The sequence below is a fragment of the Rhyacophila brunnea genome, unplaced genomic scaffold, assembly GCF_057557595.1.
Source record: "Rhyacophila brunnea isolate RB1 unplaced genomic scaffold, BYU_Rbru_1.0 scaffold_4, whole genome shotgun sequence".
NCBI classification, from domain to species: domain Eukaryota; kingdom Metazoa; phylum Arthropoda; class Insecta; order Trichoptera; family Rhyacophilidae; genus Rhyacophila; species Rhyacophila brunnea.
Window position 1 is genome coordinate 18,001,599 of NW_028233068.1, and position 21,055 is coordinate 18,022,653.

The following is a 21,055-nucleotide window of genomic DNA, read 5'->3' on the forward strand; positions in this document are numbered from 1 at the left end:
CTTATAACTAATTTAATCACGGTGAGTAGTTTAGTGTGTGGCATTGCGGATTAGTAGCTCTGGAATATTCTAAATCTAAATATATTAACGTAATACGTAATATTTATAATAAACCTATTCAATAAGTGAAAATCTGAAGTAATATTATACTGCAAACCTTTTAGAAAAATGCAATTACGGCTTATGCAATACACAATATTATAATAGTAGGTATTTTAATTATTCAAACGAATATTTCCAGGGATGTCTCGCATCTACATATGTATTCTATAGTCCGTACGCCACTGGTATTTTGAAGAGGAAATTTCTTACGATCAATTTGATGAAATTCTTCAATGTCAATAGTTTATAATCAAATAGACCAGATTGGGCAGAGCATCCTCAAAATACTTAAATATCTAAATAAATAAATAAGTATATGACTTTTTTATCGATATGTAGGTATTGTTGTTTAATTTAATAAAACGCATTTTTTTGTAGTACTTATTCCATTTTTAATCAATAAATTAGGACCGGTTTCGTCCGCCTCAGAGGGACATTTTCAACTGAAGGCATAAAGGCTGAACTCATTTCCCTCTGAGGCGGACGAAACCGGTCCTAATTTATTGATTAAAAGTGGTACAAGTACTACAAAAAATTGCGTTTTATTAAATTAAACAATTATACAATGCAGTTCCACCATGAATTAACAGTTAACAAAATAAAAGATATGTAGGTACTTTTGCGATATCGGTATTGTCACTTGGTAATACTAATAGGTATCAATATGATACATTTAGAACATAAAACGGGTCAGCGGACAAAATCTTTCAATATTTGTATTTATATTAATGGTAGGTACGCAAAAGCTATTCGATATTTAATTATGAAAAACATATTCTACACGCAGTTTATAAAAATGGTTTACCATTACTTACCTGCAATAAAACAAACCATCAATTTTGTAATGCGATCTTTTTAATTGCGATTTGCGAATTTGAATTCGTTTGAAGTGGCCACACTTCGCATTATAATATTGGCAAGACGATTATTTTAATTACAATAATTATCATCGCACCTGAGCTGCCAGAAAAAACAACTGACTAATTGTAGAAATCCATACTAAGAATCATTTGGGCAAAAGTCTCCTTAGGATATTGGATTCGTCCACCATTTTAATGTGTTTTTTTATGGGTTGACGGTTAAAGACTCGAAAGATCCGGCCTTTAATGATAAGTTATGGACATGGATTACGAAAGAGGAAGAATCAAAAGAACAGGGTTAATAGCTTACGTGTTGTATTCTGAAGGTGAGGTGGCAGACAGTTCATACATGTGCATGTTTTCAATGTTCACCAAGAAGAAGCCATTTTTAACGGCAGCGTTTGGCCGGAAAAGAGCCGTGTTCCTGGAAAAAGATAAAATTTTATAAACTTTACGGTTGACTTGGAAACTACATTTATATTATATGGGTAAAAAGAGTAACTATTAGAATATTTATTTACCATTTCACAAGAGGACTGAAGGGCGTGTTCGTCTGAGGAATGGGTCTCAGAACATATTTCTCCCCATCCGTATGAAGGAGGACTAGACATTCTCTCAGCAGCAGAGCCTGTAAAATCACAGTTATTATAACATCATCAAAATAATGTCTTTTAATCAAAGATGTAGAAGAATTACCTTGTAGAAATGGATTCTTTATACATGAAAAGAAAGCTGACAATAGGTTATTCATACTAAAGATTACATTAGCTGCAAGTTATTTTGGATTGCATGTTTATTTGCAGCAAGTTTCTTTATAAAATGAATCTGCATTATTTAGATCAGTGTTCCTCAAACGGTGATCTGCGAATTTTTGGCATCCAAATGCCGATGCTACAAATTCCAAAATTCCAATAACATCTTTGAAACTCATGCAACTGCAAGTATTTGTGCATTGCATTTTTGTCCTTAAAATAGATTATATTATTATTATTATATTATGTGACCATATAAATAATATTTTTTATTCATGTGTCAGTGGTCGGCAAAACGTTTCTCCTATTTTTAATGGTCCGCAGGTGTAAAAAACTTGATTCTGTAAAATCGCGAATAAGAGTACTACATGAATAAGTAAAAAAAAAAAAAAAAACAGCAGTCCACCTAAATTGATGTACCTATTCAGTGCTATCAACAGTGAATATAATTATTTTTATAGTAAACGCTCAGACGGTTAACTTATTGTAATAACTAACCTCCTTAACACATAAATATGATAAACTAACCTCAATAGCAGCCTTGTGTATAGAATAGATGCGCTGGAGTGATAAAAATACCTAGTCTCTCATGATATATTTTTATGTTTGTATGTGAATACAATGAGTTTGATCATCGGTGGGTTAAACTATAATTGAATTGAAACATTCATAAGTGATAATAAGCAGAACTTACCAGGACATTAACTCGCTTATTATACTCCTGCCGGATACTTAGAGTTCCTTCCATGATGAGGCTGTGTTTGGTTAGGTCAATTTTCCTTATCTCCTCACTGATCTCTACGTCACCCCCTCCTCGAATATCTAATTTCGATTGGATGCACTTCAATCTAGAACGAAAATAGTATTGTTGACGTTACTGACATTTGCAAAGCTTGCATGACAATCATATGTGAAAGAAAGATTAATTTGGGCACTCAAGGACACAGAGAATTTGTTAATTATGCTTCTTTTTGGGTATGTAATAAAATAAAATTCATAATTTTCGCTAGTTGCCCCTGGTCGGCTGAGAATTTGCCTTTCGATTTTTTGTCTACTAAATCTAAAATAATTGTAGTGTCTGTAGTGCTGGTACGAATATCCATTTGAATGTTTTCTTTTTCGAGTGCGAGCGTGCATAGATTTACAAAGTTAGTGCTGTGCCGCTAAGCCAGGCACAGCATCACTGAGACATTAGACAAAATCCACGAGGATGCATATTATCAATGAACGTCACTAGTCTATACCATAGACAAATTGCAATAATAATTGATTCAGTGATCTAAGTTTTACGTGAATCAAAATGATATACATAGTACAGTAGACGCGCGGTAATCTGGCACCCATATTTTTTCACCTATGCCGGATTATTGGATTTGTATAGGAAATAATAAATAATCTGTCAAGGTCAGGCACCGAACTGCCGAGCGAACGGTTCTCCTCCGCTCTGTAATCCGGCAGTTTAATGAGAAACCTGCCGGATTATACAGCAGGAGAGCTGAGTTGCAAAATGCCGGACTATTGGACGTGCCGGATTGGTGAACGCCGGATTACCGAGCGCCTACTGTATGTTAAAATAATGACACTCTTGGTCTAGGACGATTCAGCGACGGGACAAGTGGGCGCCACGCAAAATCGAAAATAAATAGACATTCGTGAATTATAAGTACTTTAAAAATATATATTCAATATTATTTAATACTTGATGAGAATTTAAATATGCACACGTAAATGATGATTTAATTGTGGATATGAATAAGTTCCGAGAAGAGAGTTCTTTTATTTTTATATAAAGCCTCAGGCATGCTAATTCTCAATTCGCAATAAAATCATTACGTTAAGAGCAAAATGAATTAAAACTACTAAGTAGTAGATACTGATTAAAATTCCTTGTCTACTTTCTGCACAAAATCGTAACGAATGTCTTTTTATTTCATTTGACAGTGCGGCCAATTATTGTCCTTGCACCCAGTTGAAAAACATCTGAAGATTTAACCAAACGAAAGTTCAAAAACATTTATATAGTTACTACACATTCATGGAATTATAACATGGATTTCAGTCATTCATTATCTAAAAATGCTGCAGATTTTCACGTTTAGCTAGGGCTTAAATCTTAATAAAATTATTACTTTTCACATAAAAAAAGACTAATGTTAACATAGAAAACTGTGAAATAAAAATTAGATGGGAGGTGAGGAGAATCAGGTGGTTAAATATAACATACCTGTGGTCATTTTCAGTGGTCTTGATGGCCGTGTTCACTGTATGAAGAACATCTTTGGCTAAATGTAAAGCGTGGGCAACCCTGGCAAAATCTTCGTCTTCTAAAGCCTGTGGATCTAGATCCTCCTCAGCACCAGCTGTCTTAACAATTCCTTCAAGGAGTAGTTGGTATTTAGTTAACCTGTAATGAAAACAATTTAACAATAAAAAAAAAACCTTATAAAATATTTTATGCTCAAGAAATGTTATAAAACATTTTTGTCGATGATCTTTTATAGTCTAACACCGGCCTTTGATAATATCGATAATGTTATTATATATTTTTAAACTTGATGGAGGGCTGAGGCCTGCACTTGTCCTGTCTAAGTCACACTGTCCCCAAGTGGAGTGTAAATAACAAAAACGAGGTAATATATACATTGTAGGTATAAACAATCAGACAGGGATGGCTTGCTGTCATGAAAAAAGACTTCAGCCTTAGGTGTAGATTTACATGATTCAAGACAAGTCAAATATTTTAGGAAGATTTCGGATAGATTATTATTATTAGGTACATGGAGAAATTTGTAAAACTAGAAATGTACAAATTCAGTATACTGATACTGCGGATGGTGACAGAACTTACATAGGAAAACGTTAGGTAACAGTTTTGAACAAACCTTTGCCATACGCAAGCAAGTAAATCTTGTAGTCGTAGCCTGGTACACAAAGGGTCTTGTTCGCTCCTTGCGAGGAAGGCGTTCAGCTCTTTATTTCTTTTCCTGCGCTCTCGGAGAGCTTCCAGAGCCAACCCCTGCCCTCCACAGAATTTGGCTAGAGCACCAGCATATCGCGCTTCACCTAACTGGATTTTAGAAAAACGAGATAAATAACCTATAGTAGCGACATTTAACAGTTTAATGTTTAATGAATATAATTTATTGAAACATCAGTATAAAAAAAAGATAAATGATAAAATATTGATAATATGTTCAGCTTACAGTGGTAACCAAAGCTTCAGCTAATGGCTTGGTCCTAACGGTGGCTGCATTAGCTTTCAAATTTTTAAGGTCGACTGCCAATCTCTTGTGCCTTTGGAGGACGTCTGGTAGATTGGGGAATAGATTTTTTAGTTCGTTGGATGGAAGCAGAGAACCGCCGGATCGCTGGAGCGGTGTCAGGAAGACTCTTCGAAGAACTCGAAGCCAGCGCACATGGGATGCCTCCGATGATATTAGTTCTGATGGAGAATTGAAAATGATTAAATTTAGTCAAAGTAGAATAGTATTTCTGAACTCTAATATTTATTCAGACATCCAATTTTTTTTAAAAATATTTAACAAGAGTCATAAGTATTTTTTACTAAGCTTCTTCATTGTTTGTTTATTTATACATTTTTAAATGATTCGATATTCTTGTATATTTTCATATAATGCGTTCAAAGCAACTTGTCCCTGACATATATATAACATATAGAATGATCATTTCAAAATTATGTGATCACTTGAATACAATTTGATTTGAAGTAGATGATATATACCAAGGTCTATTAACCTTTTTGGAGCCCCAACATAGATTGGGGTAATAGTTTTGGTTATATATTATATTAATAGTAACGAACCAGAAAAAACATTCTGTTTAGAATCCAAATCGAAAGCTCAATTTTACCTCAAAACTTCCAAGGGTTCTTAAAAGATGTTATGCTATTTATTATCTCAAAATTGATACTAAACTGTTAAAAATATGTAAATTGTGTATTCAAATATAATATATCAACAATGATTAAAAAAAACAACTGAATGTATTTTGTCAATTGTAATAATTAGAGTCCACTTGTAACCTTTGTAATATTGGGTTACTTCTAACCATAATTCTATTTTTAAGCAAAAAAGTTTTAGAAGTTCAACTACATCGACTTAAATATAATATGACGTGAAGAAATACATTGAATAATAAACAGTTAGCTCATTAGGATACATTCAAATATCACTCTAACCCAAATAAACAGAACATGGCAATGAAAAAGCAGATGTATTTTACAAATTTACTCTTAAAATAGTATTTATTTATTTTAAATAAAAATACAAAAATAAATTCAATACTAATAAATTATTTGACCTATATTCTCAGATATGCACATAGATTGCTGGTGATTTAATCATTTATTAATGGTCATTGTATATGGGTTAACGAAATCATACAAATCATATCAGTGATTTCCAAATGCAAGTAAATTGTATCATCCATCGATTACAACTGTTTGTTTTCAACTCACCGTGTATAAGATCCTGCCGTTTTCTAGCGAGACCTGACATGGTCGCCAGGAGTTCCGGAGGAGCTAGCGCAGACCACGGTGACGAGGAGTCTTCTTCTTCATCAGACCATTCCGATTGGGATCCTAAAAAGTGACAAATGACATTTTTTTAGTTTAGCCACACTAAATAGAAATAGTACCTATTGTGACTAGAGTTATGCTTCAATAAAAAAATATTGTTAACAAACTCGCTGAAGAACAGCTTGTCTCATAAAATGGAACCTGAAAAATTTGGAATTAGCCACAAATTATTTAGCAATGAGGATTCATTTATAGCGAATTTCACTATATTCCACTGCAAGCATTTCAACCAAATTTCGATACAATTATAAATTCTACGAAACAGTTAATTCCATAAATTATTCTTTTTGTTATAATATTGCGCAATTTACAAGCTTGCTGAATCCATTTAGTTGCAATAATATCACAAATTCATCAGAGAATGTGCAGATATTTAGATGCACAATCACAAATAGGTCAAATGCATGTGTCATTAGTATTAAGAAATGAAAGCAAAGATGACACCAATAAACTAATTGCTATGTTTCAATTGAAATTTGTCAACATACTAACTACAACTAACAACTACAACATAATAATGTTACAAATTCAATTAAAAATTTAAATTCTTTGATTATTTTTAGTTTTTTTATGGTATGTTTCTAATGAAATCATTCATTTGACTTACCGTGATTTTCTATATGTGAGCTATCGTTGCTTTTAGACGAGAGGCTAGAGTTGCTGGAACCACCCGAAGGTCCTCCAGGTAGGACGGGTCCACCACCGACTGCCTCGGCATCACTGTGGAAAGAACAAAAAAACATTGGTCAATTTTATATTATAGAAATAGATAAAAAATGCAGTCATATTTCATTGAGGTCACTCAGTTTATAAAAAAAACATGGGGCGTACAATATTTTTACTATGAATAAGGTGAATAATTTAGTAGAAATAAATGGGTAATTGGAAAAAAGTTTATATTTTGGATAGCATGATAAAATGTTATATTATAAAATACGTGGACTGATAAATTATAAGAAATATAGAAAATGCTAATTAAAATAAATTCATACAAGGCCAAGGCTTAAAAATTCACACAAAAATCCAACGAAAAATATGAATTGAAAATACAAGACAATATAAAAAAATAATTAATGTTAAAATCAGTCACTAAATCTTGAAACACAAAAATGTCCTTTACCATAAATGCAGCATTTGTGCTGAAACGTGAACATTGTAGTATTTGGAAATTGACATCTCATAATAAATGAAACCAATTTTAAAAGATCATAATATCATTGGAATTCACATTGAATGGTGCCTCGACTGGACATCATTATTCTCACCTCTCGGAGCATGTCCTCCTGATGACTTCTGGTGGTTGAGTGCCAGCCGGCAGTGAAACATTTCTGACGACCTTCGAGGACGAGCTCGAAGGTTCCGCCATAATCACATACAATTTTAACACTTTTTTTCAAATTTTAGCTCATGAGAGCTAGTAGAATACTTTTATTTTAAAAATTATTTTTTAAAATAATTCCACACTGACGAGACCCGCAAAATATATTATTAAATTCTTATTGAAGACCTATATTACAAGAATAAGTAAACAAATTTGATAATGACATATTCTGTGAAGGATGGCTGATACCAGGCATAGTGGAAATGGCCATTCTTGGAAAAGGGATCTAATGTCAAAACTCAAAGTACCTACCTACCTATTATTCTAATATTAAATTTCTTGGACACAATAAGAAGTAGGAATTGAATTAATTAAGTAAATTTAATTTAAATTTGAACAAAGATTTTTTTTACATTATTATATTTAATTGATGTTCGTGTACTTACAGAAATGTTTATTTTTAAATTGTTATTATAAATAGCGAATGTCTAAATGAAACTGGCGAAACCGGTACTAATCGCTACTACGGAATAATTATTATAATAATATATTATTTTGTATTATAATAATATCTCAATTATTTTTTTTTTGCGAATAAAATATCGGCTTATTTAATATTTATAATTTAAAATTCGGAAATTTCGAAGATAGTAAATGAATAAGTATTAAAACAAGACAACTACAATAGTTTTTGATAAACCAGATTTACTCCATGAACCTTATTTAGCAAAAAAGAAATTGAGCAATGCGATAGGTTTACGTTTTGACTACCCTAAGCCGAGAGTGTCTATATCTCCGACACGTCTTGACCGCGAAGAAAAAGAAAACAAACTGGGACGCCGCACACTGGAACGTATTATCGATGATGTAGGACGATATAAAAATAAATGGACGTCTAATTAAAGAGGGCGGCGGAAGTATATTTGTTTTGCACACAGGTGGGTAGAATTGCGAACAATGGTGGTAGGGGGGTGGTCAGGTAATTTTCCACGGCGGGGTAGAGTAAGTATCGGCATTAAAGTGAGCAAGCAAGACCTCGCGGGGTTTTTATGTAATAGGTACCTTGCAACGTTCTCACTCCTGTGACCTAATTTACAGCAGCAATGGTTGTCAAAAATAATAAACAAATAATCTTAAAAAGTAGAGGATAAAACATGATCACTCTCGAATGAATACGGTAGCGATGCAGTTATGAAAGAAAACTCGTCGAAGGGAGGTCGGTACGTACGGCAATGAAAAGAGATGGAAGTTAAGAAATTTTCATCTAACGGTAAAAATGTTTTATTACCATGTCATTTAAAAAATACAATCGAAGGTTGCTATGCTGTAATGAAATGAAATATTAGGATTTTTTTATAATCCAGAAATTAAAATGACCAAATAAGCTAATCTGAGACTAATCAGAACATGTGGCTGTTTTCTATTAAGCAGATAAGGCAGTTACTTCCTCAGAGAGTACCAACATTTTGAAAAGATGCGTATTTTTCATAATCTGAGTGTAAAAAATCAAAGCATAAAATATCCCGAAAACATCATGTTTTATTATTGCGATTTATTGAAATTTCGCAAATTTTACAACGCTCTTAATTCGGACATTTTCAATTATGCATAGCAATAAAAACTCTTTAATCGTCATTTTTAAATGTACCTATCTGAAACCGTAGACTCGTAATATTGTCTATTGAAGCAGAGATGGCATTTAAATTAGATTTAGTGGTATACATAATATAATATATTGTTAGTAATGTATCCATACAAAACATTTCTTAGATATTGGAGTCATGAAAGGATGATAAAAAGTACTGTATAAAAAAATGTGGCGGCATTTTGGCACTGTCTAGGGACGTCACTGTCAATCGATCAAGCATAACCGATGAACATTTACAAGCAGTTTTAAGAATCTTAACTACAAAATTAGCAAGCACCTGTAATTAAAAAAAATGTTAAAAGATGTAAAACAATAACTTTATTCTTCTCATTAAATGGTTGGTTATTAGAGAATCATTATTTTTTATGTTGAAATTCCCTTTTCATGATAATAAATAATAATGTATGTCTAAAAATGGTATTTTACTTACGCCCCTTTTATTTTATATTCTTAATGTGGCCCTTCATCCAAAAACTTGGCCCAGGCCTGTTATAATGAATTATACTCGTATATAGAAAGACAAGAGTTCTTTGAAATGACAGGACGACGAGACGAAAATAAAGAAAATAAGTGGACGGAGAAAGCAAATATCCATTCGGAAAGTTTTGAAAACCATAAGGGGTAGATATTACTCCTGGAGGCAAGACGGTGCGCAATAGAAGGCTACCTAATCGGTTGGCGGAGTGTTTGAAGAGAGGGCGAGGCAAGCATAACAGAGCAGCGTCTGCAGGGCGGAGGCAAGTGGATGCGATACGCGCCATTATAAATTACAACGCTCGTGAAATTTTGCACAAACAAAACACGACCACCGCACAATTTTCCGTTCGGTCATTAGTATCGCGGAAAAAATACTGCAACGGAAAAACACCGGCCCAGTCATATATATTAGTATATTAAATTACACGTGTATACCTTTTGTCTTATGTTATTTTTAGTCAACATACAGTGGCGTTTTTCCTTGAAGCCTTCGACGACGCGCTCGTTTTGTCAGAGAATTACAAAATCTAAAACGGGTGAAAAATTTTCACAATCTGAGCATCTTGAAGCACGAATATATTACTGTATTTTTAATATTCTGTAGTCTATGGTGGCTTATCCCGCAGGTTAAATTCCGTAATACATGAAACGGATAATATGTAATTTTGCTTAATATGCTTTTCAAGGACCAATTTTGTTGTCCGATCAGTCTCCGTTTCAGCCGAGCTGTCAGTTAATCTGACGTATACATGCAAAACTGAAACCGAAACGGAGAGGAGACGGAATGGATTTTCCATCAGTTATCGTATCCGTTTTTAGAGTTGCCAGTTAAACTGACGTGTACGTTTTGCCGTATTTTTCATACTACTTTTCTAATTCCGATTGAAATATTATTATTTCGTCAAATATAGGATATGCACGGCCGCCTTCCTTGACGCTATAAACGTGTCTGAAAGAAGTGATTTTAAGTGCTGATTCCGTCCCGAGACGGAGCCGCACGGGACCATTGCAGCAGCAACCATGCACCGGAAGTTAAGAAAGAAAAATGTGGACTGGCTATGGTATCCGTTGACGTTAATTAAGCGCCCTGTGTATCCCCGCATATTTGAGTGTCACGAGTTGAAATGGATGAGTCTACGTATTGTACCAATCAATATGTTTAGAGAATTATTATAAAAATAATTTTCATTTTTCGTGGATAAAAAAATACCTACGTAAGCATTCATCGCCGTTTCCTAACTGAACTGTCAACTGAGACTGAACGGATAACTACACTGATCGTCTAAATCAATGATACTCAACTTTTTTTTTCTTCGGGCCAAATACATATATTTGTAAAGTAACGCGGGCCGCATCACTACTGGTGTGACGAAAAAAATCATTTTTACAAAACATTTTTGAGATTTTAAAAATTATGCGTGTTTTTTTAATTAATCGTGTGCAATAGCAACACTCTTATACCAGATCTGATGTGGACCATAATGACAATCCTCTTCGGGTGTCACTATCTGTGCGTCAAAATCGAAACGAATTTCAAGATATACGAAATTTCTGATAATAAATGAGTTTCGGGCCGCACATAAAAGCTTAAAAGGCCGCATGTGGCCCGCGGGCCGCAGGTTGAGTATCGCTGGTCTAAAATACAACGGGGATCGGGTATATTGTATACGTAAAAGAGTGAGATCTGTAGTTGCACAGACTGTACGAAAAATAATTATATGTAATAAAACCAAAAAACTGGAAACGACCCCCCCCCGTGTGCTCGCCTGTCCTATATAATTTTGGAATAACATCAAAATTTGACATCAGAATATCCCTAAAGAATAAGTTGATCAACGAATAATACGGTGTGCTGGGAATTCAAAAGTTTACTGAAGTTATTACTTATTTTACTGTTATTTATATATTATGAAGATCTATATCTATGCCCCACGGCATATTTCAAAAAGCATTTGCAATTTATATTTCAATAACATCATTTGCGCCTACCTTATATCGGGTTTGGATGGCGCTGGCCTAAATGATTGCCTACCATGAAAAGCGCCCGGCTATAAACACAATACCTATGTCAGACCAATATTGAATTTTGGAAGTGTTAAAATATGACAATTTTATTGTATCAAGTATATTAGGTTCTTATTGTGGCACAAAAATGATATTATATGCACACGTTGGTGTGAGGTTTTACCAACTTTATACGGAAAACATGATATTATCATTGTAACGCTTAACAAGTTAAACATTAGATAGTGGCACGATTCGTGTTGACAACATCATACAATCAGGACCGCCTTATGCATATGGGCCTACAATATTTCACCCGAGCAGGTATATAAATACGTAAACAAAAACACGAAAACAAGTAATACCTACCTGGTCAATTTTGATCACCTAATAATATTTATTTATATACACTCATACAAACAGACACAGTAGTGTCATGTGCACTTTTAGTTAAAATGTTAACATTGCGACCTTTTTTTTTTAAATTTATCATATACCAACGAGTATAATATGCCACTTATATTGCTAGCATTGTGTTATATGCCTGTAGTTTGTAATAATAACACCATCACATCTATTCCATACACAAGGCCGCTATCGGCAGCTATCGAGGGTAGTTTATAATATTTATTGTTACAATAAGTTAGCCGTCTAACTGCCGTATTCATATACATTTGAACTGCGTTCAACGTAGTAAGCCGTTTATCGGCCGATTAAGGAAACTATAAAAAATGCATACGTCACGAGATGCGCACAGGAATGCGCACCAAACTTAAAATGGCGGCGATCTGCGCGAGCTGTCAGTGTCACTTTAATACACAATGACTTCATCACAACAAACTTTTAGTAGGAGGCTTGAAACCTTCGTAGGTTTTATAAATTATTGCGAAAATGTGTGTGAAACAGAAAGGAGGAGACGCTTGCGACTGCAAAAAAGATACATCAGAGATTATCAATGTTTCCCTATCGGCACAGCTAACTAATAATTCCTTTTCATCTTGCGTGAAGTTAACTGCCCGTCGTCGTTGTGCCACAATAGGATTCATGATGATGCTAAAAAATGAAAATAAAAATGATGCTAAGCTTGCAAAAATGATCGAAATCGTGGTTCAATGGAGGTGTTTGTAAATATAATATTGACAATGATCCGTGAAGCTGTATTGCCATATTATGGAAATATTTACTGGGTATACTTTGATCATTTCGTGCATTATGAAGTAAAAAATAAATATGATTTTGTAACAAATAAATTATTTAAAGTTCATGATAATTATTTATTTATAATTATTAAATTTATATGGTACCGTTTGCACATTTTTACACCGATTCACAATTTCAAAATTTTAAATTAATTTTCGGGAAATTTAAATTTAAAATTAGGTAACATTATCCATGGCATGACGCGTATTACGTCGGCGACGTGACGTCACTATCCGTCAGATACATTTAGGTTTATGCATGCAAATTTGCAGTAAATAGCTTGAATGCAGTTTGCTGTTATATGCATACGCCTGTAAGCTGTCAAAACTGTCTATCTCGCTCTAAAAGTTAACACAGCCAATAGAGGTGCTGTTAAAACATAACACTTATTATAAAAATTACAACTAACTTATTGAAACAATAATTATAATACCTCAATATAAAAATATGATAAACTACCCTCGATAGGCGCCGACAGCGGCCTTGTGTATCGAAGTACGGGGAAATTTCGTACATTTTCCATCTTCCGTCCTCCTGAAAATGTTATGTTAAAAAAATCATATCAAGGCTTCTAATAATATAAGTGCAGATGACCTCTACGAAGGTCTTCAAAAAATAGTCCTGCATACAATCGGTAACAGGGATAGAAGGATAGTGAAATTGCAGGAACACTATTGTTGCTGCCATGTAAATATTTCCGCGGTGTAGGTAACAAAAAAAGACAAACTTCGCTTCAACAACTAATTGAAATAATTTATGATATAATAATTTGTTTGACATAATATACCTATAATAAGGTTTTCTTTTTTTTTCTGTCCGTAAAACCTTCATGGTGCGTTTCTCATGAGAAAATAAGAATCATTATTCATTCGGAAAATAAAAAGTAATAATATCGTGAAGAGAAAACGTCTCCCACAGCGATAGTAAGACTAGTGGCTCGTTATGGAAAAATGTTTGTTTGGATGAAATGGATATTTTATCAAAAGTAGGTTATGTATAAGTATTATATTTACAAGAAGTAAAGAAGGCTCACATAGAAGTATATTTTAATGCTCTTTAAAAAAATGAGTAAACATACATCATTCACTTTTATGCATTGTACCTATGTTATGCGCGCAACTTGATAATTCTATCTTATAAACTCAAGTATGTAGGTTTATTAAAAACACATTTATATTGTGATACTTTACTCGATACTCGATAAGGTCATCGAATGAGCGAAACACATGTCGTAAAACCATTTTCATGTGTGGTGAAAACGAAGTGATAAACCCATTATATAAAAGAAAACATCGGCACTTTAACTATATGTACATATTGGTACAATTGCGTAGAAAAAAAGAGATTTTAATTATAGATAATTTTGTACTATTTCATAGGAAAATTGGAAAACAAATGAAAGGAACGACCGACATTTTGTGATGTGAACTAAAAATTGGAACGTTGCATCCATGTAAGACAGTGATTACAAACTTTTTGTTTTTCTGAACCAGGATTCGAGATTCTATAAAATGTAACATCGCAGAACAGATTATTTCTGACTTCCCTGTGTAACATATATAATGTGTCGACATAATATATTAATAAGGCCCAGATAAGAAAATTACAAAATATACGTGTAAGGCAGCAGACATTGGCGAATAAGTAAATTACAACGCCGTCCTCACTAATTATAGATGATTTTAATTCTCGAGGAATATTTTGATGGTCTAGTTATTTCAACATAAAACTATTGAATAGGTCAATGAAAACACAGTTAACAATAAATAGTACCTACAGCAAAAAAAATGTATTGAGCCGAAACTATCGTGTAAATTTTAAAGTGTTGACAAAATGAACATCGCGTAGTAGACGGTGACGTTAATTATTACTGACGTCAATTGAATTACTTAAGTAACATTTAAGTACTTCATTTTTTAAAATTTGATAATAATTATATTCACTTTTGCGAATTCTCGCGGAACCCTAGGATTCCGCAAACCCGGTTAGGAATCACTAATGTAAGGTCACCGTACAAGGTCGGGTAATCTCAGATTATGTGTAGTGTCTACACAGAGATTAAGTTCTAATACAAATACCCGATAAAATTGATGTATTAAATATTATAATGCGTCTACGCAAACAGCGGATACATCGAATTCATGGAATTTATAAATTAACCAAAAAATACGTGGAATTTGATAGCAATAGATTAAGTCTGTATAATGTTCCTACAAAGATTTTCCATTTACCGACGATGAGTCAAGAATGTACTAAATACAGAACTTGAGATCAAAATACTGCGTAAGTATGCCAGAACAATAAAGTTGATACTTGGAGTTGCCACAAGCGGCCAAGTCGACTTTCCAATTAAGAAAATCTAAAATTAAACCTCTTAATGAAGGAACCGAATCGTATACCACGTCACTTCAATATATAATAACGTGCATAGGCTTAAGTATACATATTATATTATAAATATAAATATATTATATTAAATCTGCTCCCAGGAATCAATGAAATTCCTTAGATTTAGACGAGTCAACCGAGGATATTTCGGACAAATGGAATAAAAAAAATATGAATAAGTAACATGAAATGTTATGTAATTTTAAGACGTAAGTATATCAATAAATTACTGAGATTAATGAGATTGATGAACTTCGCTATATTATAAAAATAACTACTAACTACCATGAGGTAGGTTTAATATTTTCGTCAGTCTCACTTCGCTCCGCAAATTTCGTCGGGGTGACCAACTTTACCTCACCCTTTAGCGATGGTACAAAAGCGACCTACGCGCTGCAGGTGTCACATGGTAAGAGGTTCGGGACCGAGTCAAGTGGTGTGACTCTGAAAGTGTTCTTGCCTTATGCTCCGATGCTGGAGTAAAGTAAGTAGACACTATTGTAATATGACGTTATGTTATAAAACACTGATTGTATTAGGTACTGCACAATGATTGAAGGGATAAGGAATAGTACAATAATTAATTTGAATGTTAACGATTATACAGTAGCAAAGTTAAGTTTAACCAATTATTTCACTACTTGGGAAAAAATATGTTTCAAAAAGAGTTGAAACGGCCGTATTTATAAAGGCGCGCGGTGGTATTATTAAATAATGAAACGAAGCGCATTTTCCAAGGGTATCAATCGTTATTAGAAACAAGACAATGCCCAACGGGTTAAAAAAAAGTACAATATCCGACAGTAAAAATAGGTCAGTGGAAAAATAAAATTGAAGACATACGGCGAACACCAATCATACAAACCGCTTGGGTGCGAGTGCGCGTGCTAGGATCTGCATCCCGGGATCCCGTTCGATTTATGAATACCGGATTTCTGACATCGAAATACTGATCCCAGGATTGACACACATTTAACAAAAATAGCATATTTTCAGAAATTAAATCAAATGTATCTACATAAAAACCGACATTTTCCGTACATTTTTTTTTTATCAAAATCTTTGAACATTGCGATTTAAGTTTTTACCTACAATTTTTATGTGTTTCAAATAACGCTAATTTCAGCGTACATTAAGGGCGGACGTGCTCAGCGTGGGTCAAAATGGAGCTTTCATTCTATTTTCAAAGCATGATCCTGGACATTCCTTAAATGTTGTAGATAATCTATTTATATAATTTTGAAGCCTTATTAAAATAAATATAAAGGATAATAAGGCTTCAAAATTATATAAATAGATTATCTACAACGTTTAAGGAATGTCCAGGATCATGCTTTGAAAATAGAATAAAAGCTCCATTTTGACCTACGCTGAGCATGTCCCCCCTTAAGTTAAGATTTTATGAGACGGCTGTTCTAGTTAGTAATTATCAATTGTTTAAATGTATGTAAAATTAATGAGGGACTGAACACTCTTCATCGGAGCGAAAGAGGAAAATGCAGAAAATGCGCCGGATCGACCACGGCCCACGTGTATAGAAGACCGGAGGAGTTGCCAGGAAGACGGGCTATACAGACATTTCCCGAGAGCAAGAGAAAATTGGATGGCTGGACTGCGCTGCGGGAGATCTGTGAATGGTAGGCCAAAGCGACTGGAAAGCGTCAGTTTTACATCATCCAGGTATTTTTTTTATTACTAGTCATCATAATAATAGGGATATTAGGTAGAAAATGGTTTTCAATTTTTTTATACGGGATTGGATGTTTACACAATATGTAACTGTTCTATTAAAGTCCTTTCTACCACGATGCATAATAATAAAAAAATGAGCAGCATTTCATATATTTTCGCAAATACCGGGATTGCAATCCCTGGCGCACACTACCCCGCCGCGAAAATAATGCACCGCGGGCATTTGATAATTGAATATTGCAAAAATAGCTCGCAATTTCTGAGAATGTCTGATTAATAAAAAATGATAAGGGAGTGTTGTTACTGGTAATGGAAACATTTTCCGACGAAAGTAAAAATACATAGTGTAAAGTTGTATGTGCTATCCACCCATATCTAGAAATTGTCAGCATTGTTTTGTATAGAAAGCTGCGCCTATACAGTTGAAATGTTCTTTAAGGGCACCTATTAATGCTTAATTATTTCTAAGCCCGGTCGTGCACTAAAAATATTCTCGACTTGGGATATGGTCTTGTATCAAAATTGGGGAAATGTTATAACTCTCTTCTTAACTGATTTTTGAAAAACTAACAACCACCGTCTGTAAATTGTAGTCTTAGTTCAATAAAAACAAATACGTATGACTAACAAAGTTTAATGTGCACTATATATGGCGGATCTTAACAGCCTACCTCCAACCTTCGCTACCGTTATTTATAGTAGTTATTTATAAGAACAATCACAACTATAGTTACATATATGACATACGGACATTATAACAAAACATCGAAGTTCTTTCTTTCATGTTTCAATGTGTCAAACCGGTCTGGAACCGTAATAAAATGTTGCAGGTACAAAACGGTCATCTTAAGTATCCCGATGGTTATAGTCGAAAATATATGATTAATTCACGTAAAAGCAATTAAATACCTCGACGTTATGGTCTGTCTGAAATGAAGATTTACAGTTTTTTTATAACAATTTATTGAAATCATATAAATTAAAAAAATATACATATATTTGTTCCTGTCATAAGTTTACATATATGTTCGCACATTGTCACACGTGGGCGGGTCTACGAACATTAGCTACCAAAATTAATAGTTCTACGTATTTAAGTCACACCTAATACAGAGGTTATTGAAAGCATGGAACCTCAGTTTCCAAGAAGAAAATTACACGGATAATCTATGAACGAATGATATTTCTGTACAGCGAGTTTTCGCGATTAAATATTTCACTAATTTTTTGGCATCATTACAAAATGTGATGTTTACATTTCGTTGAGACGAAGAGCGATTCATGTATTGATTACTTACCTATAATATTTAAATTTTGTTGAATACCTGTTCTAATAATGTTATTGAAGATTTACCACAAACCAGACATCAGGTTCGGGATGCATTGCGTGAATTAAAGTGAGGTTTGACACGACAATTCAGAAGGTATGTTGGTTCAGATCAGTGGCGGAGCATAAAATTCTGGCCTTCCCGTAAAAATGTTACTTAGGTAGATAAGTAAGTATCTACAATATTTATATCAATTTATGTCAATAATAGTTTGATCACAATTGATATTATCAATGGTCGTAATATGTTTTAAAACATGATTTACATCCACTTTGATATACAATTATTTTGATAATCGTTCCGTGACACGCCCACAAGCTCCTGTTTACATTGACGCATTATACGCCTGCGAAGTAAGTGATATCAGGAATAAATAATCACACCAATAAGTCCTCTGCAAATTGTTTCAATATTATCAAATATTTTCCGAAAGACAGCACTTGAGTAAATTTTCCTTTGATGGTAATTTGGATTTTTTTTTTGTTATTGCAATTACGTTCTCGGAATTACTCGGAACTCCGAACGTGCATTGCTTGACAGGAAGAACAATACTAAGAAAAGTAGGTTTTGATTTCCCTGAAACCATAGATGAATTTGAATCACCTTTGATACTTAGTTTGACACTGAGGTTGAGCAATAAATGCGAGATGCGATGTTATCAATATTTGGTACTATATGACAGGCCGTGAAAATCGGTTAACCTCAAAATGAGTCTGCGCGGTGTAGTTCGTTTTTTTAACGGCAGGTTCGCTTGCATGCAATCTTGCAATTTGCATGATTTTGCATTATTTTTTTGTTATTGCCGCGATAATACTTACTGTCAGCAGTAAATCCATGCACGTGTAAATGGGGTATTAGTTTGATTTAAAATATAAATTCCGTACCAATATGGCAGAAGCATATCTATAAGTCGTGTTTTGGCGATTTTGAGATTTGAATGCCAATATATCAAAAAATGCCTACTTTATGTTATGGCAAAAGCATATATCTCTAAAACCTATAGATTTCTCGTAAAACGACTTGGAAAAACAATACATGTCATAAAATGTCAAGCTCTAATAAGCCAAAAGCATATATCTCTGACATATACGTTTTTGCATAATATAAAATTTCAAACTCTAACAAGGCAAAAGCATATATGTCTGACATATACGCTTTTGGCATATTATAAAATTACACATGCGCAGACTTATCTATGGTATTCTGCATTTTTGGCAGCTGTCTTTATTGAATTTATAAAATTAGCAATACAGAGGGACTGGAATATAAAGTTTGCAAAAAAATGTTTCAACATGTCTTTGGATTTATTGGTAATGATAATTTCTTTTATTTTGTTAACTGTCAATTCATGGTGGAACTGCATTGTATCGTTGTTTTTATTAAATAAAAACAACAAGGTAATGATAACCGTGGAAAACACTACCCATAAACAAGAAAACAAACGAACGGGACGAAGTTACTGCACACATAGAAAGCTTTCCTAAACATGAAAGTCATTATTCACGTCGTCGCACATCCAAAGAATACCTGTCTGGGCAGCTAAACATATCCAAAATGTTTGAAATGTATTGTTATATGCAAACAGAAAAAATATGATTCCTGTATCATATAGTATGACGTATGCTTCATTTTTAAAAACACCGGATATAAATTTAAAGTACTTTACAAAAACACATGAAAAACTTGTGATACATACAATATTCAATTAAAATGTGCTACAGATTTACAAATAAAACAAATATTGGAAACCCACAAGTTTGCAAGTGGCAGATGAAGGCTATGAATTAAAAAAAAAACGATAAGACCAAAGCTCTCCAATCTGAAGCTAAAATTGCTTTTTTAGCATTCGACCTGCAGCAGTGTTTGCCAACGCCTTCTCTTAACTCAAGTATAGTGTACTATAAAAGACAATTGTACACATATAATTTGACCATAAGAAATTGCACATCGAACCAAACCTCATGTTATATGTGGCACGAGGGTATAGCTGCAAGAGGAGCCAACGAAATAGCGTTTTGTGTGATAAGTCTTCTGAATACCTTAAGTCCAACTGTTGAAAATGTTATTGCATCCTCTGATTCTTGTCCGGGACAAAATAAAAATAACATAATAACTGCAGCTCTATCTTTCTTTGTAAGTACATCACCAACTATCCAGGTCATGGACCATAAATATTTGCTCCCAGGCCCATGTGACACTGACCATTCACGTGTTGAAAAAGCCAAGAAAACTTCCAACATAGAAATTAATATTCCCCATGATTGGTATCAGTTTGTTAGAACAGTAAGGGGCAAGAAATTTTTTATTGGTAAAGAGATGTCTCAGGATGAAATTTACAATTATTCAAGACTTCTTTCTAATCAACTGGTGAAGCGAAAAATTAATACAGTTGGAGAAAATGTCGTTTGGAACAAAATTAGATCGTTCAGGTATGAGAAGGAGTTTGGTTTAATAAAATTTAAATATTCATTACATGAAGATGACCCATTTCTTCAACTTCATTTACGACGTACAACAAGAGGAAGAAGGAACATTGTTAACATTAAGCAATACTATAACGGTCCTCTGCCAATAAATCAATCTAAGAAAGATGACCTCATCAGTTTATTGCCATTGATAGATCCAGTTTATCATACATTTTATATAAATTTAAATACTTGTTAATTTTTTTATATACATACTATAA

The 21,055-nt window shown here is 33.6% G+C and overlaps 1 protein-coding gene across 5 annotated transcripts in view; it reads right to left on the reverse strand.

Moving 5' to 3' along the window:
* Window positions 1-21,055, reverse strand: part of RhoGEF2 (Rho guanine nucleotide exchange factor 2) — a 193,492-nt gene that overhangs the window by 10,760 nt on the left and 161,677 nt on the right. For all 5 annotated transcript variants that reach the window (XM_085954363.1, XM_085954364.1, XM_085954366.1 and 2 more), the window contains 8 exons: window positions 6,919-7,031; window positions 6,192-6,314; window positions 4,918-5,156; window positions 4,597-4,781; window positions 3,939-4,118; window positions 2,409-2,562; window positions 1,484-1,590; window positions 1,273-1,386 (listed from right to left, as the gene is read on the reverse strand). In XM_085954363.1, coding sequence (XP_085810489.1) covers window positions 1,273-1,386; window positions 1,484-1,590; window positions 2,409-2,562; window positions 3,939-4,118; window positions 4,597-4,781; window positions 4,918-5,156; window positions 6,192-6,314; window positions 6,919-7,031 — 1,215 coding nt within the window. The remainder of the gene's footprint in view (window positions 1-1,272; window positions 1,387-1,483; window positions 1,591-2,408; window positions 2,563-3,938; window positions 4,119-4,596; window positions 4,782-4,917; window positions 5,157-6,191; window positions 6,315-6,918; window positions 7,032-21,055) is intronic.